General features: G+C 29.3%; 1 protein-coding gene and 1 long non-coding RNA gene across 3 annotated transcripts; one reads left to right on the forward strand and one right to left on the reverse strand.

Moving 5' to 3' along the window:
• Positions 1-12,971: 12,971 nt before the first annotated feature.
• LOC137834364 (polyubiquitin 11) lies at positions 12,972-13,721 on the forward strand. Its single transcript, XM_068642420.1, has one exon. The coding sequence runs from the start codon at positions 12,972-12,974 to the stop codon at positions 13,719-13,721; it is 750 nt and encodes a 249-aa protein (XP_068498521.1).
• Positions 13,722-17,756: 4,035 nt separating this feature from the next.
• LOC137835534 (uncharacterized) lies at positions 17,757-19,594 on the reverse strand. 2 transcript variants are annotated; one of them, XR_011085099.1, is made up of 3 exons: positions 18,987-19,594; positions 18,169-18,887; positions 17,757-17,971 (listed from the first exon to the last, which is right to left on the reverse strand). It is a non-coding gene; the product is annotated as an uncharacterized lncRNA (long non-coding RNA). The 2 variants fall into 2 exon arrangements; XR_011085098.1 differs by having other exon boundaries at positions 17,757-17,967; positions 18,987-19,593.
• Positions 19,595-19,890: the final 296 nt, after the last annotated feature.

Here is a 19,890-nt window from a genome sequence, read left to right on the forward strand (position 1 = left end):
TATGACTTTATTTATCTACAACTAATTTTTATTATTAATAAAAAAATTTAATTAATTTTTAAAATAATATATAATTAGTCAATACATTACAATAAAATTATTAAATAAAAACTAAATTTAGTAAAAAATATATATTTAGTCATTGTATTGACTAAATTATATATTATTTGAGTTGAGAGACTGGATAAATTATTTGTATATAAAATAGTTTCTATTATTCTTGGAACCAGGAGTTCTTTATGGTTGGGATAAATTCATTTGATCTTCGTCTATTCCGCCTTCCAAAACTCTAGTATTATGAAAAAAATTTCATTAACGACTTCCTACATATCAACATATTCAAAATAAAGGTTAGGTTTGCATATATGTTTTGTGTGTACGCTTTGTGAAAAGCATGAGAAATCTATTTAACATTTATTTTTTGAATGTTCTAATTCTTGGAACCAAGAGTTCTCTGTGGTTGGGATAAATCCATTTGGTCTTTATCTATTCCGTCTTCCAAAACTCTAGTACTCTGGAAAGTTTTTCATGGGCGGCTTCCTACGTATCAACATATTCAGAATAAAAGTTTGCATATATGTTTTATGTGTATGCTTTGTGAAAAGCATGATGAATCTATTCAGGATTTATTTTTTGAATGTTCTAATACTTTGCATATTTGGAGTTGTGTTCGACAGATTTTTCTTACTTCTCATCTTTTTAATAAAGATGATCTTCTTTCTTTTATTAAGAGTGATGGTAGTCCTTTGGTTAAATTAATTAAGCTTGTTGTGATAACTTTTTCTATTTGGATGACATGATGAACGAGGAATTATGCTAGATTTCATTATAAAATTGAGGTTTCTAAGGCTATTTCGATAATTAAAGATTTAACTTGTCTAGTGGTAAATTCGTCTAAAGCTTCAATGAAGAATGATATGTTGGATTTCAATGTGATTAAGTTTTTTGGTATTAATACTCGTAGTGGTAAAGTTCTTCGTCCTCTTCCTGTTAAATGGGAGTTTCCTTCACCCGACTGGGTTAAAATTAACATCGATGGGGCTGCTAGGGGTATCATGGTCTTGCTACTTATGGAGGTATTTTCCCTAGGAGTATGAGTGAGTTTATTGGTGTTTTCTCTACATTTCTTGAAGTTCAGACTGCTATGGTTGTTGAGTTTTATGGAGTTACATGTTATGGAAGAAGCTCAAAAGATGGGGTTTACTAATGTCTGGCTTGAAAGTGATTTTTCCTTGGTTTCTACTGCGTTTTGTTGCTAGGACTAATGTTCTGTGAATGCTTCGTAATCGATGAAATACTTTTCTTAATTATTGTGGGAAAATTAGGTTTAGGGTTACTCAAATTTTTCATGAAGGAAATACGTGTGTTGATAAGTTGACTTATTTAGGATTTATTCATAGAGAATCATTTCATTGGTATAAGAGGCTTCCATCTAGTGTATTCTTATAATTCTTTATGAATAGGTATAGTCTACTTATGTATCATTTTTGTTAACATATGAGTTTTGACCTAGTATTCCATATTTTTGTATTTTTTATAATAATACTTTTTTCATGTGATGACATATGATTATTGTTACTTGAGGTGTTAGCCTAGCTGAGATGTCAAGTTGCATTGATGTCTAACATAAAAACTTTATAAAAAAGAATAGTTTATACTATTATTAAATATATAAATTGGTATATAATTAACTTTGATAGTTAAAGCTTTGATAACTAATTAATGCCAATGTTGAAGCTACCAATTGTTTAGATTATAAAGTTGATAGTTAAAACTTTGATAACTAATTAGTTATCAATTAGTAACCTTTTGTTTTTAAAATTGATTTTTATTTAATAATTTTTTTATAGTGATATAGTAACTAATTATTTTTTATCTTTAAAGTTTTATTTAATAATTTTTTTTAAATGTATAAAAAAAAATTTAACTTTAAAATAATTTTATTTTTCATTTTCTTTTTCCGGAACTTATTGACAATTTTATTTAAATTTGTTGATTAAATTTATTTATTAACATGTAAATTTAAATTACTTTGGTTAGTTTATGGTATTGACTATTTTCGTTTCTATCCTTAATATTGCAATACATTTCTTCTGTTATATTCTTTTAATTATTTTATATTACCCTTTCTAAATATTTTAACACACTTTTTTATTATTTTAATTTTTAGTAAAACATTTTATATTTATAAAATTTTATTGTAATTTGAAATTAATAAAATACCGAAAAACGTTTTCTGTCTAAAAAATTTAAATTGAATTTATACAATGAATTATATTATAATTTTCACTACAAGAAAAATTTAATTTATCTACGGAAGAATTTCGTAGGTAACAGTCAAAATTCGTAGGTAAATCAGTATTATCTATGGAAAAATAATTTATATGTAATCTGGGAGTAGGTAATTTACCTACGAACAGAGGTGTCTGTGGATAACGCACACAGTAATTACCCACTAATTTCAGTCCGTAGATAATACTCATCCACTACAGTCCGTAGATAATTCAATATACTTTATATTATAGGACAAAACATCATTAACATTTTATTTTATGATTTTTTGAATTTCTTTTAAGTAACATGTTGACTAGGATGTATCATTTGGAATTTATCTAACTTTTTTATTTTAAAAAAAGCAGTTAAATAATTAAAATTAAAAGTAATAATTTTCAACACTTAAAAGATAAATACAAAATAAATAAATAAAAATAAAAAAAATAAAATAATATATATATATATATATATATATATATATATATATATATATATATTAGGTGAAGTGATAAGAGAGTCTCTCAAATAATCCAATTAGAAAGTGCAAAGAATTATTGGCATGATTCTTTTCCAATGGGTAGAATCCTAATTTCAATAGGCAAAAGCAGTTGTTAGTCCCAATGAATGGATTCATAATAGCAAATAGGAGTGAGAATGTTATTTTTTAAATTATTAATTAATTATAGTGGGGCTAATTTCTTTAATTGAGTTAACTTTATCCTAGTCAGGATTAATTTAATGTCATTGGTCTGTTAAAAATAATAATTAAAAAATAGGAAATATAGATGAAAAAATATAAAAGATGGTTTTATTGATCACTTATTGTGTGGTAATTGTTTTCGTAGTAAAATTTTACTATTAAAATGATAAAATTAGGGAAATTCGATAAATAACTTCAAAAGTTAAAAATATAAATTATGCAACATAAAATTGGATAAAAGATAGTTTTTTTTTGGTTTGGTTTCTCATGTCTAAATATAACATCTGAACCAATTTAACCGTGTTTATATTTTTTAAAATTTGATTACCTAAATTAAAATTATAAAAATTATAACCTTGCAGTATTATACAGCATAAAAATATTTTTAAATAATATATATGGAAATGAATGTGAATTTCGTGTGTTAAATTCGAATAAATGTCATAAATTTATAATTTTAAAATTGAAACTAAGAATTTTTTTTTTCAATGCAGGTATTTATATTTATGACATATCTTCTGCTAAATTCATAAAGATGAGACTCAACCAATCATTCAAACTGAGAATAAGGATTCTATCCATTTTAAGATTTAGAGACTTGACACCACTTTCATGGCTGTCTGCAGAGGACTGCACTTTAACACTCCAGTTGTACTAAAATAATTTTATCTCAAGTGTCTTATTTTTAAAATACCACTTTAAAGAAAATAAAATATTTAATAGAGTATTTCACTATTTTATATTATTTTTAAAATATTTTTACAATTTTAAATTAAGATTATATAAATTTTCTTAATATTTTATTTAATTGTAATGAAAATATATTTTTTACGTAAATTTTTTATTTATTTTTTATGACATGTTAGCCATTGTAAAGGGAATGTCTTGTTTTAATCGCAAAACTCTATTTATTTATAAATAAATAATTTTTTTCTTTTTCGACAAGTTAATGTTTTGACGTTTTCATTACTATGAGTGAATATTAAAATATTTTGATAAAAAAAGAAGCTAAAACAATAAAAAAATACCATAAGAAATAATACTTGTTTATAATATTTTACAAAGAAATAAAATAAAACTTATTCTTTAGTGTACAAACACTTTAAGTAGAAGTTAGCTTAAAGAATAGAATAAATCATGGTTTAGTTCACTCTTTATCTCTTTATTCCATTTCATTTTAAATTCATGAATTATAAAATAAAATCTATATATTTTGCTCCATCTTTTTGTCCCATAAGTCTAATATTTTGTGCTTACTTGCATACTTTTCTGAAACAGATTATGACTGTAAAGTGTAGAAGGGTTACCTTTGCCAGCAAAAATGCATAGGATGTAACCATTGGAACATAATGGAATCTCCTCCAACAAAGACAGATAAAAGTACAACTTCCAAAAATCTAACTTTTCACTTTGCATTTTGTATGAAACATCATCTTAACTAAGAACAACTTCCATACTAGGAAACTTGGACACCACTCCATAAATTGTAACTATATTTATTCGTATAAACCCTCAGTGTTCTTTAAGAAACCTTTTTTTTCCTATTAATAATATCTACAATCTTCTGATATATAAAAATGACCTACATCATAAGCTGTTTTGTAAAATTGGTTTAAGCATCTTTGCTATGTGACTCAGTGAGTGAGGATAAACTTACATGCTAAAATTTCAGTATTCAAATTTTCATTTTGAAGATTAGTTCCACAGAAAGCCACAAACAAGAGGAATAAACTTTGATCGAAAGTAAAATATGATGAGTTAATACAAATATTAACATTACTGTTATTTAATAATAAATGTTTTAAAAATCCGAGATAAAATCAATTTAAAGAGTAATCTTAATCTTAAAAATATTTTTTTTAAAGATAAGTTAAGTTAAAATTCATTTTTAATATGTATCCTAATAATAGTTGTTATTGTTAGTATATTATGTGTCTATTGTTCTTGTATACAAGGTTAAGGATTATTGTTCTTGTATACAAGGTTAAGGATAATTTTGTTGAACAATTGATTTTTCCTCTTCGATTGTCCTTCATTTTTTTTTCCTTTTCTCGTTTTTAAGTCTCAAGTTTTGGCTTTCAGTCGAGGTATGGTAAACGATACTCTGAAGTTTAAGTAAGTGTCATGGTATTTGTTGTGTAATAAATGTTGGATTGATTACTTTGTTTTTGTTTGATGCACTTATTTATACAGTTGTTATGTGCTATATTATTGATGAACCATATTTAATGTGTATATATAATCAAAAAAATGAAAATACCTAATTTGTTGCATATTTATTTTACCTTAAGATTTTTATTTTTAGTTGGTTGGACAACCTTCATTACCGTTAGATCTACTCTTGGACTATCCCTAAATATTTAATTTCAAACTCAAGATTAGATATTTCAATGTATGAAAATCATTTAGGGATGTTAAATTAATTAAAGATAAAATCAATTTTCAATATATAAATAGAAACAATTTTACCTATTTTTTTAATTTATGATAATAAATTAAGTTTAATTCATAATAAAGAGTAAAAAGTAAGCAATATCGTATAAATTTAGATTTTTTTTTCTAAAATGGAGGTGTAATTAGTACGTTGTGAAGTGTTAAATAAGTTGTATCATATGAGTGAATGAAACCAAAAATGGTTCGCTCCAGAAATTTCCTGAAGTAACATTACATGACTCAAAAAGCATGTTTGGACAATGAACAGCCATTTCTTGTTTGGTTCCATCAATTCGTAACAGTGAAACATGTTAAAACTACAAAAAAGAATGCAATATTATAATACATTTAGGTTAAAATGTAAATGTGAAATATTAGAATAACACTGGACAAAAACAATATACGTAAACAAAAGGATGAACTTTGACGCTCTCACAGCAAGTACAATGCTTAAAAATGTAAATCCTTAACCGTAACGTAAAACTTTCATCATAACCCATTTTACGTGTACTGAATGTGTGGCTCTCAAATTTGAAGTGGAATGTTACATTATTATTATTATAATTATTATAATTATTATTATTATTATTATTATTATTATTAGGAGAAAAAGATAAAAAGAAATTAAGTAAGATAGTTGGAAAAGGAGAAACAAGTGGCATCTCTTTGAGTGGCAGTAAGGTGTAAGGTCATTCGCATCATTCTGAAACCTTTTTCAGATAAGCTGTCCCTTTAGTACATAATAAATTGGAATAAATTGCATTTATTTTTTTCTTTTAATTTTCTGTGCTATTATTTCTACATTTTACATACTTTAAACAATATTTCTTATAATTCATATTAACATTTGTTCCAACTTTATGATTTCATTAATGGGTTTGGATTGATGTAGAGATGTGAAAAAGAAAAAAAAAAGTGGATAAGTGAGGAGGTGTAAGATTGTTTGGATTGAAGGATGATAGAGTAAATTTGTGAAGATGATTTATTGAAATTTGAATTTATTTATTTTAAAAATTATTTTAAAGGTATAAAATGTAAGTTTACAAATTTACTCTTGTTATTAAAAAATATTTTAATAATGAGTTATGATATATTTTGTTGTGTAGGTTTGAGTTTTTTTTAATATATATTATTCATAATTACTCTTATTTTATAATAAAAAATAATTTTGTTTTAAATTGAAATAAATTTATTAAATATATTAAGATTTATGAAAATAATATTTATTATTATATATATTTGTTAATTTATATAAATATATATGTTTTGTTTACATTATAACTTTATTTTATTATTTTTATTATTTATAATTATATGTTGTTATTAATAGTATAATTAAATATTTTTTGAATTATTAAATAAATGTATCTAATATTTAATTTTGTATATTGTATATATATATAATTATATTCTTTCAAATAACAACAATATATACCACATGAATTTATACAATCAAGGGTATTCAACAAGTTGTATTAAGTATATCCTACTAAAGACTCACATATGATTAAATACATAAAACTTAGATTTACAAATAAACCTAATAGAATGGATTAGGGTTAGCTCATTACAACTCAAATCGTGTATGTTATGGTGTGCAATAACTCATAGGGTAAGTTCAATACAACTCAAATTGTGCATCCAAAAAATCTCAAATAAGTTCAATACAACCTAAGTCGTACATCAACATATGTCATAGTGTGCAAGAACTCCCCCCCTTAACTTTTCACCACATGATATATTAGTTTATATGACTTAGATCATCAGTGAAGTAAAATGTTATTTGTTACGACATAAGTGTCAATACTTAAAACACAAATCAAATAATAGTTACACATATAATCCCAAATATATGACCACAAATTCATACAAATTTTATTAATCTCAATAAGTATCATCATCCAATATAACTCATTTAAACAAAAATACAAAAATCAATTATATTTACAACTTAATATTCATTTTCCTTTTAAAATAAACATTCATATACAATTCAATCCATTGAAGAGTTAAGAAGAAAAAAAGAAAGAATATATATATATATATATATATATATATATATATATATATATATATTAAGCAAAAATTTGGCAGGGTATGTTGATTTTCAATGTTGTTTTCTCTTTAGTGACAATTTATTCACTTGAGCAAAAACAGAGCTAAAAGCAAGGTTGAATTTAACGTTATTTATGCTTTAGACTCCGTTTGTTTCTGAGAGTGGAAAAACGCCTATTTACTATACATTTAAAAAACAAGAAAATCGAGAATTCTTTTGCATTTAAAACTTTATTCGCAAATGTGCGAAGAAAGTTATATATATATATATATTTAATTAATTAATATTAATTTACTGTTTTACCCATTTATTTTAAATTAAAATTATTATTATTTTTATTTAAAAAGAATTATAATTTAAATATAAAAAATATAATTAAAATTATATAATAAAATAATTTATGATAAATCATATTATATATAATAAATTATAAATATAAATAATAATAAAAAATATTTTGTAATAATAAAAAAATAAATTTATATAATAATTATATTAATTACGAAAGAGTAAAGATAAAAATAATAATGTTATTTAATATAAAAATAAATTTTTATCAAATATTTATAATTATAAATATTTAAATAATATTTTAGTTAAAAATAATTATAATTTATAAATAAATCAATCAAATTATTTTTTTTAATAATTTTAAAATATAAGGATAAATTTGTAAACTTATATTTTTATCAATTAAAAAAAATATAATTTTAATCACCCCCATCACATCACTCACAAACTTTCATAAACTTTTCCTACACTTTCCACTCTATTTATCTTAATCCAAGCATTATAACTTTCTTTACATTTTCCTTTCAAACCATCTCAAATTCACTCTCTAATCCAAACAAAGCATTAGTGAGAATTGACTCGCTTGAATGAAAATATCAGAAAATCAACTTCATCAACATAATCAAATCTACTTTCATATTTTTTAAAAAAATTATTCTAATAATACAATTTCTAAACAATTCAAAATCATGATTTGTTAAAACATCATCCTTCATTCCTTTCAATTCAATCTTAATCATTCAAACTCATAAACTCATCAAAACAATAAAAAACTCAATTTAGTAAAAACTTTATACTTTATCATGTATAATCAAGTTACTAGATTAATTTCTCATCCAAATCATCTATCCTAAGGTTCTATTAAAAATATAAATAATTTCCCTATCTAAAATTTCTTATTCTAAGAAAATTTTGTATCAAGGAAGAAAATTCCTCAAAATCTAGATACCTAGAACAAGGTATCTAAACATCACCAAATTTCAGTATTAACTCAACGAAATTGAGATGATCACTTTTAACAACTAACCCATCCTGAAGGCAACATCATAAGAAAAATAAGAGAAACAAAATCTTTAATAAATAAGAACTTATTATGTTTAAAGACCTTAACAGGTAGAAATGACCTCTGACTCTTAGCTAATATAGAGTATTATCAAATTATGAAAGAAATGAGATTTGAAAAAAAAAAATCAGAAAAAACATAAAAAAAAAATAAAAATTGTTGAGGTGGAAAGTGAGAGAAAAGAAAGTGAGAATTAGCGAAGAAAACTCAAATATTAAATAATGCTTTTATTATTTATTTTAAGTATTTTTTTATCACTAACTCGTATGAATCATTTAATAAACTTATGCGCCCAATAATTTATTTCACCAACAAAGGTCGATGATAAATCTTAATGTATATTAATTACCTATACATTTCCTAAAATAACACATAATTGGAAACATACTATATTAAATTCATTTATAACATATAAAAATATTTACATAGTTTTAAAATTACGAAATATGAATTATATTATAATTGCTTTGAACCATAATTTTTAATAATAACATTTTTTGCACAAAGTGTCTACCAGTTTTGTCTGGGAATAATTTCTATCGAGTAACCTGACCATTTCTAGCTATTTCATCTATCTCAATCACATTTTTTTATTTACAATACTCAATTTACTAAAACATGTTTTATGAGTATTAATAATTAAACGATATTTTTAAATACATGGTTAAAATTAAAGATAATTTTTTTTTAAAAAATAATACTTAAGATATTGTGTGTAAGGGAGGTGTGTGATAAATACATAGAGATTATATATATATATATATATATATATATATTCATATCTCATTTAATAAGTTCAATATATATATTAAAGTTAACGAATATAATATTAATTGAATATATTTTATAAATGACATCATAATTTTATGATTTAATAACTTTCTCTCATAATCTATATATGTGAATGAATTAGTACATAATTCTTTAAATTTTGGTGGTTTAAAGTTGAAATTATGGGTAGACTTAGACAAATTGAGTAGACTCGAACAAAAACACTCAATTAGATAGACACGTTTATTTGTAATAGTTATTTTATTTAATAACAGTACATTATTTTGTGTATGTTCAAATAAAAACTACATGTTTAATAAATTTGTATTCTATTTATTAATTTAACAAATATAATATACTTACCAAATACAATATTTAATAATATTATTGAATTAATTATATTTAATAAGTACATTAATTATATTTAATAATTACATTAATAAATATTTGCATTATATAAATGGCAAATAAAGTTATTTTTGTAAATAATACCTAAAAGGATTAAATACTTAATTTATGAGTAAAAATTATTACACTTTCTAAGAGATAGGTGTAATGTTTTAAATATAATTTGAAAAGGTTTAAGTAGTGTCAATGTAATATGTTCTTTATTATATATTTAAATTGCTTTGTAGTCTTAAAACTCTTACAAGTAGCTGCAGGGTAAAGTTGTTGTTGCTGCTATTGGATTTACTCCGCCATCAATCACTGCACTTGCACGTATGTAACGCACTTTTTTGTACTTATTTTCTATTATTATACTTATCTATGTTACATGAAAACTCCTTAATCATTCTTTTAGAGGTGATTGACCCAAACTTAATGTTCTTAGTTTATAGTTAGTTAAACTAATTGTATTATGTTGTCTGCTGTATGTTGTATAAATATTCAATTTGCACCTTATTTTTGTTCTCTTCTCAATATATGTTCTTACATATAAATTAACTAATCTAATATGAGAGATTATGTTGAAAATTCTACATTAAATAAAAATAAAAACATTTATAATATATAAGCATATAGAACATGATCGTATAAACTAATTTTATGAGATTAAATTAAATTAATGTTTAAATCTTAATCATTTCATGAGATTAAATTAAATTTAATGTTTAAATTTTAATCATAGAATTTTTGGTTGCAAGAACAAGTCTTATACATTAATAATTTTTTCTTATGTCTTGTTGAAGGCATGTCCTAAAGGAATATGTTTGAACCTTAAAAACCGGTTCCAACAAATCAGTGGACATTTCACATATCAATTCAGAGAAATTGGTTCATGCACCCCACCCCATGATTGCTTTTTGACACCTTTCCATTAAAGTAATAAAATAATAAAATAATAAAAATAACTTATCAATGTTGTTACATTTTACAAAAAGTGTTATTCAGTCTAACAAAAAAAATTCTGAATTGTAATATCTAGAATTAGTATTTAACTATTTCAAATTATTTATTTTGGAACACTTCATATAAACCCATCATTATATAATAGTATTTCTAGAAATAATGTTTCATAAATGTAAATACTAATTGTACATAAAAATAAAATGACACAAAAATAAAGAGGAAGAAAAGGGAAGGGAAGATAGTGGATTGGTGACAAAAAGAAATATGTGAGATTTGTGAAAATATATGATATAATATATATATATATATATATATATATATATATATATATATATATTCTGGAAAAGCATTTTTTGAAAATGTGATTATGTAATGATAAATTTACGGAATATTTTGGAACGAATAATATGAAGTAATTATTTTGGATTATGTATTTTAAAGTTTATTCTAGATTCTTCATTTAGAAATCAATTTTTTTCTGAAATATTTCTGGAAGCCTTTTATTGTAATTTAGATAATATTTTTGAAAAATGTGAAGATTTTAAAAGGTTAGTTTTATTATTTTAGTATAACAGGAGGTGTATGAAGTAGTTTTAGAGTGTAAGGAAGAATGGTCTGATAGAAAGAAATTGATTTGTTATTCACAAGTTTTATTACATGTTACTCAACTCGTTTACCAATTTGAAATTTATGTGTAGTCGTGTTTATGGAGGAATTCAACATTTTTCTAAAAATGTTCAATAAGATAATATATGTTGTTTTCTTCTCTTATGAACTTAATGATAGATTCTCTAAAGTTATAGGTTAAATATTTAAAGTTTTTTCTTTAGCTTTACAAGATGAAAAAACATTATGAGTTGAGTGTTTCATAATCTTTTTTCATATAATTCCAAGTTGTTTATGGTCTTAAATTTACGCCAATAAAACATTATTGGGCATGTTATTAACAAGTCTACAATATTTATGATTTTTTCCGTCGTGAGATATAATAAATTCAAAACCAGTTATACATTTCCCATCAAATCAAATTCAAGTCAAATCAAATAAGATTAACAACTTACTAACAAAACTAGTCACAACTCCTATCTTTCATTATCTTTAATTCAAGTTGAGCATTAGAGACATATAAGTTGTATTGAGAGAGTATTAACTCATTGTACTTAGTTTATAGTTAGTTAGAACTAATTTTGTTATATTTTAGTTAGCTTAAAGTTAATTACAACTAATTCAATTATATTGGATAGTTTGTTAGCCAACATAGTTAGTCTTATATGTTGGATAAATACTTAGTTTGTACTTTATTTAGTATTTCTAATCAATAAAACCAAAGTGATTTTCTTCTATGTTTCAATATCCTGCACACAAATTTCAAATATGAACAATGTGTTTTTCTAACAGAGAGAGACCGTAAGAAAATTGACTTGAAGTTCCCTAATCATTTAATTGAACTGTGTAAGCATAAGTAGGAGAAGAATGTACAGAATTTAAGATTTGTTACTTGCTTGGAAGTTCTAAGTTGTAAAATATGCTACAAGAACACCACCTAAATTATAGCAGAATGATTGCTGATTAATATACTAATTTGTGCAAAAATCTCAATATATGCTACAATTCTACAGCCATGTATTTATCCCAAAATGGCAAACTGATTCTAAAATTGAAAACTTGTGATAAAACTCAATTCTAGCTTTTCTTGCTTCATTCTGATGTTTTCTTTGTGCCTTATAACTACAGAGTGACTAGTCAATTTGGGAGAATGCAGTTTCAAAGACAGCTGAGAATATAGAGAGGTGTTTTGCGTGAATTGAGATTAAGCCCCACATTCTGTAAAGTTGTGGAATGCTCATATCTTTAACATGTTTTTAACAAATTACATCCTTTTGCATGCAGAATCTCATGAGGCTAACCAATCATTTTAATTGTCCTCATAGTTTGTTACTGACACATTGGACGTACTATTTGTGTAAATTAAAGCTGCTCTAACTTTCTGCTCTCGTTTCCCTTTTTCCTGCCCAAAAGCATCAGGCTCCACAATGAGAGTTGCTATTGTCACAAGAGCAAACCAATTTTTCATTGAAGTTGGTGCCCAAGAAACAGTTCTAGCAATCAAGAGGAAAATAGAGCAACTTCATGGGGTTCCAGTGGCTTCACAAGTCCTTTCAGTTACTGGGTGGGAACTAGTTGATGGATTAGACATGGATGATTATCCAATAGTCACTGAAGGTACAAAAATTGACCTCACCATCAAACCAGTAGAGCCACACCCTAACAAAATGCAAATCACAGTGAAATTTTCAGCTAAAAAGCTCAACATTGAGGTGGACAGAACTGACACTGTTCGCAGCTTGAAGGAAAAAATTCACATTCTTGATAGCACCCCCATCAAAAGAATGACACTCTACTTTTCAGGGACTGAACTGGATGAAGATTTTAGAACCTTAAGTGAATATAGCATTCGGGAATTTTCTGAAATTGTTGTGTTCCTCAAGACCATGAATCGATCAAGAGATGAACCTCCCACAAGGAAGTTAAGCTTGGTGGTACAAACTTCCTCTAGCTTGCTTAATGCAGCCACCATTCCATTGGAGATGAGGGATGCAAACACAGTGAATGACTTGAAGCAGTTACTGATAAGCAGAAAGATTCTGCCTGCTGATGACTATTTGTTTATACACAGGCAGAGGATCATGCGTGATAGTTGTAGCCTCAGGTGGCATGGAGTTGAAAATGGAGACTGTCTCTATGTGTTTAAGGGGACAGTTAGCAGTAGTGGATATGCATGAACATAATCCTAGGTATACTAACTATAAAGTGTTGAAACTTTTTTTACATTATCAGTTTCATGCATCAGAGTTAAAAGACTAAACAACATTATTTTACTTAGTGTGCTTGTTATGTCTTTTGAAAGAATCTGTCATTTCTTGATACCGTTTGCTACTTTCACCAATTTACATAAATCACATTCACTTGGTTAACTAACAGCAACAGCAACAGATAGCATAAGTAGCATCAGTGATCATATTGAAAGAAAAAACATCAGAGAAAAGTCATTATTTAATAAATGTTTAATCAGATTTTTACAACTTTAGAATTCAAATTTTCTTTTAAAATTGATTAAATGAATGATAATAGCTAACACAGACAACCTCAGAATAGTAGAGCTTGAAGTGCAATATTGGTTGGCTTTGCTTGTTTATTATTTGTTAAGGAGAATCACTGAATTTTGTGGGAATCTCTGCCATTAAATTGAGTACAAAATGACGAAATAAACGAATAATGAGCGGCCAATCTGAAGTGGCTGCTACCATTTTTAACAATTTAGGCTTCTCTTCTACGAAAAATATCTTTGAGGACAAAATAAAGAAAATCAGAATGAAGACAAAATAAAAAAATTTCTCGTATGTTCAGATGCAACCACTATAATTAAGAAGAATAAATATCAAGATAAAATAGTTAAATTTAACACATAATATTTCGTCGAGATGAAATGAAACAAACATTAGTATTATTTTATTTTTTATTATCAGAATTCTCATACACGTTTTGGCGATCTCTTGAGTTCATATTTGTATATCATTATTCTTCCAAAATAACATGCATTAATCATTCGTCAAATTCTTCCTACACCCAATTTTTCTGAATATGCACTTTATACACTTTTAAGTTTCCAAAATGTCTTTTATTTTAAAAATGAAAATCCAGAACTAAAAATTTTTATTATGAAAAAATAATTCAAAATAAATTATCGTGTTCTGGAAATAAAATTATGAAATAAAATTTGAAAATTAAAATCTCATTTTTCTAATAATGTCATTTTCCAAGAAACAAAATCTAAAAACGTATTCTAGAAAAAGAATTCTAAAATTTAGGAAAGTGTTCCAAAAATCAAAATCTAGAAAAGTATTGTGAAAAGAAAATTCTAGAATGTATTTTTATCCACATTATCTTTTATTTAAAGATATTTTTGTCATTTCACATAAAAATGGGTAGATAGAAGTCCAATTACAAAGTTTCTTTTCTTTTACCTTCATTAAACTTATTACCAAACCAATCTTAGAATTGCAAACATCAGTGTACAATAAAAACTGGCAAATGGCAACTGATTAATAGGAACTGAATGATGGGATAAATCTAGGCTAAATGAGATGTGTAATCTAAACTATAAAAACAAATTATTTTTGAAAAGCAAAACAAATACTCCTTTGATCCTTAGTACAAGACAAATGTTAGAAGAAATCAATGGTAAATTTATTTTGCATTTTATAATTTTTATGAAATATTAGATTTATCATAAGTTTTTTTCTTAATGGATAACAAGATAATTTTAAAAGTAATTACTAATGAGAAGAAATTTGATACATTAATAACATTTTTTTAACAAATTTAACTGAATTAATTAATTTTATTGATATGTTAAAAATTACTTTATAATAAAAATAAATAAAGTACAATATAGAATAAAATGGAAAAAAGCATTAACAACATTTTTTTCCATTCACTTACCGTGATTGTGTTAGACTGGGCCCATACACAAGCACAAGACCAAAAAGACAACCCAATTGGATGAAAAACTTTATAATAGGATAAACTCATGTGTCTTTAGGAAATGTCTGTCATTTTATTATTATTATGTTTTTTATTATTGAAAGGTTTTGTAAGGCTCATGACCCTTTTTTACCCTTATAGGGGACTAAGTAATATGAAAGAAGGCAGAGAAGTTTTTGGTAAACCCTAGTTTTAGAATAGCAGTAGCAAAAGCCTAACAATTTGGTACTTTCATTGTTCCTACCATGGCCCCCCAACCTCCATCAAAAGATCTGAACGAGGCATTAGCCAACATCCAAACAAATCTCACCGACATCCAAAGCCAACTGGCAGAAAACACTAGCATACAATCTACCTTAGAGGCTCAGAATGACCACCTTCACTCTACCTTCACGTCCATCCTGGATCAGGTTGCTCTCTTGACTCAAACGGAGACTAAAATTCCACACATGAACCAGCAAAGTAGCCCTCATTCCAATCACTCAAACCAGCAACCATCCACCACCCCTTCCATACGACCACCAACACTCAACCTATCCTTCTTTGATGGTACAAATCCACTGGATTGACTTTTTCAAGCAGACCAATATTTCTCCTTCTATCAAATCCCCCTGGACCAACGCATTCCTATGGTGGAATTTCATATGCAGGGAGACACTCTCTCATGGTTTAAATGGCTACACAATAACCACCTACTCACAGATTGACAATCCTTCACAAGGGCTTTGAAGCTTCCTTTTAGATGACCCATAACTCCTAGCTGAACCCAAGGAGGAGATTTCCCCCACACATGACCACACCAACACTATTCACTTCCACCTTTCACCTCAAGTCCTATCTGGTACTATTTCCCCAAAAACCCTTAAATTCACAGGTTTAATTCATCACCTCCCTGTTACCGTCCTTATTGACTCGGGAAGCTCCCAGAACATTCTTCAACCATGTATTGCCCACCATTTAAACTTAGCCATATCCCCTAACCCACCCCTCTCGGTAATGGTTGGAAATGCGTTCATTAAGTGTCAGGGTATTTGTCCATTGGTGGGCATATCTCTCCAGAACTTTACCTTCACTATTCCCTTTCACCTTCTTCCCATTGAAGGTGCGGATGTTGTTTTGGGCGTGGAATGGTTGAGCACGCTAGGGTCCATCCAAGCAGATTTCTCAATCCCCAGCGTAGAGTTTACCCATAACAACCAACATATTACGTTGCAAGCCACCCACTCACCCAACCCATCAGCTACCACTTATCACCAATTTTGCCACTATCTATCCAATAACTCTATTTCCTCTTTACACCTTCTATCGGTGGACACCCAACACCGCTCCCATACAACCTTAGCCACTACCATTGATAATCCTGCATCCCCTTTATCCCACCTACCCTCACCCATCAAATCCCTTCTTCAGGAATACCAATGTATCTTTCAAAAACCTAGAGGGTTACCTCCACAGAGACCACATGAGCACCATATTCCCCTGTTATCTAATACCCCACCAATCAAAGTGAAACCATACCGCTACCCACATCACCACAAGTAAGTTATTACAACATTGATCTCAGAAATGTTGCAAGAGGGCATTATTCAACCCAGTACAAGCCCATTCTCTTCATCGGTGCTCTTAATAAAAAAAAGATGGAACATGGCGTTTCTGTGTGGATTACAGAGCCTTAAATGCAGCCACCATTCGTGACCACTTTCCCATTCCCACAATTGATGAACTGCTCGATGAGTTAGGCTCAACTACTGTTTTTACTAAAATAGACCTACACTCAGGGTACCACCAAATACTGCTTCTCCCAGAAGACACTCACAAAACAGCGTTCCGCACTATAGATGGCCACTATGAATTCTTAGTCATGCCATTTGGTTTAACTAACGCTCCTTCTACTTTTTAGGCAGCAATGAATGATCTTCTCAGACCATACCTCCGCCGGTTTGTCTTAGTTTTTTTTATGATATTTTGATTTATAGTCCAAGTTTGCAGGACCATATTGCTCACCTACAAACTATATTGGAAGTGCTACACACTCAACAATTTTTTGCCAAGCTTTCCAAATGCAGTTTCGCAACCGCGGAAGTTAGTTACTTGGGTCACATTATTTCTGCTCAGGGAGTCCAACCAGACCCAGAGAAGGTCAAAGCCATACACGATTGGCCTCAACCACGATCACTCACGGAATTACGGGGTTTCCTCGGCCTCATTGGATTTTACAGGAAATTCATAAATCACTACGCCACTCTCGCCGCTCCTCTCACCGACTTATTACAACACCACAAATTTACATGGACTGAGCTCGCGCAACAAGCATTCAAAAAATTAAAATTACAGATGAAGACAATGCCTACACTACACCTTCCAGATTTTAAGCTGCCTTTGTGCTCGAAACAGATGCCTCAGCAGTTGTCATAGGAGCCGTCCTTAGCCAATCAGGACAACCACTGGCTTTTTTCAGCAAAAAGATGAATCCCAAGCTCCAAGCTTCCTCCGTATATGTTCAGGAGATGTATGCCATAACAGAATCAGTAAAAAAATGGCGTCAATACCTCATAGGACAACATTTCAGAATCATAACAGATCAAAAGAGCCTAAACACACTCCTCTCCCAAACCATTCAAACCCCAGAACAACAGAAATGGACTGATAAATTGCAGGGATATGATTTTCAAATTATTTACCAACCTGGGAAGGAAAATGTCGTGGTTGATGCTCTTTCAAGGCAAGGTCAGGATTCCACTCTCATACTGCTTGCAGTGTCGTCCCCAATCCCGCAACTTATTCAAGAACTCCAAACTTTTTTGCCACCACAAAAGGCCAGGAAGTGGTCCACGCTTGCACAAGCAGTCAACAACAGCCAGACCTGTTCTCCACTAGCCACAGTTTACTCTTTTTTCGCCATCAAATATTCGTGCCAGCATCAACTGATTTCCGTCAGCGCATTATGACAGAGTTTCATGCTTCCCCTTATGGCGGCCATTCCAGCATCAAACCAACCCTCAAACGCATAGCCGCTTCATTCTACTGGCCGAAATGGACTAAAGACGTCCATCGTTTTGTCCAACAATGCTCCATATGCCAAAAAAATAAATATAAGCCAAAAAAATAAATATATGCCAACCAAAACTCAGGGTTTACTGCAACCATTACCAATTCCAAAACAATTATGGGAGGATATATCAATGGATTTTATTACTCACCTTCCAGTCTCAGCCGGACACTCGGTCATTTGGGTCATGTGCGACAGACTCACAAAATATGCGCACTTCATCGCTTTGCCCACACACTTCACGGCCCAACAACTAGCCAAGCGTTTCTCAGTAGAAATTTGTCGCCTCCATGGACTACCAAAAACCATCGTTTCAGATCGCGACCCCTTGTTTGTTAGCACATTCTGGAAGCACCTGTTCAAAGCACAAGGAACAACGTTAAAATTTAGTTCATCATACCATCCCCAAACGGACGGTCAAACAAAGGTACTGAACCGCGGCTTAGAGGCCTACCTGAGATGTTTTGTGGGAAACCAACCAAACAAGTGGTACAAATATCTTCACTTGGCAGAACTTTGGCATAATACAACGTACCATTCGGCTATAAGAACCTCCCCGTTCCATGCGTTGTACGGTCGAAAACCACCCACAGTAGTTGACTTCTTAAGCATCCCAAACGCTGGAACCTCCATCCACGAGACACTATCAGAGCACACCATCATCCTCCACGACCTCGGGGAGCACTTGCGTCGCACACGCCAGCGCATGTGTGACCAAGCTAATCGTCATCGCACAAACCGTAGTTTTGAACCAGGAGACTGGGTGTGGGTATGCCTACAACCCTACCGACAACACTCATTGGAACGACGAACACACCAAAAGCTTGGCCCGCGTTTTTCAGGCCCATACCAGGTCTTATGCCGCATCGGCTCCGTCGCATATGAGCTTCAACTGCCATCGTCGGCGCGAGTCCACCCAGTTTTTCACGTTTCGCTGCTCAGACCTTTCAAAGGACCTGCGGAAGAACACTCGGGTCTTTCTACCAAATCCAAGAACTTGGCACTTCCAACACCACTTAACTCATCTCCCAACCCAAATCAGAACGCTCTGAACTCACCGTACCAGGAAACCAATGAAAACACGCCATGTGTTACACTCACAAATCACACGGACTTAGCTAGCATTGAGCCTCACGCTCACGCGCCCCACCAGCAGGCCATCTCCATGCCTCATAATCACATCAACACGCGTTCTGATAGAATCAACAGCAGTGCGCCACGTGTCCCACTCACAAGCGGTGCAGTTTCCCCACGCCTCGAGCCCCACGTGCACCAGCAAACCCTTCCCACGCCTCTTAATTGCCTGAACACGCTTCCTGACGGAGCCAACAGTAGTGTGCCACGTGTCCCACTCACAG

Source organism: Phaseolus vulgaris, chromosome 5 (assembly GCF_000499845.2).
Source record: "Phaseolus vulgaris cultivar G19833 chromosome 5, P. vulgaris v2.0, whole genome shotgun sequence".
In the NCBI taxonomy this organism is placed as follows: domain Eukaryota; kingdom Viridiplantae; phylum Streptophyta; class Magnoliopsida; order Fabales; family Fabaceae; genus Phaseolus; species Phaseolus vulgaris.

What these genes read in the sequence shown, in the direction of transcription:
- LOC137834364 (XM_068642420.1), top strand. Translation starts at nt 12,972, where the DNA reads ATGAGAGTTGCTATTGTCACAAGAGCAAACCAATTTTTCATTGAAGTT.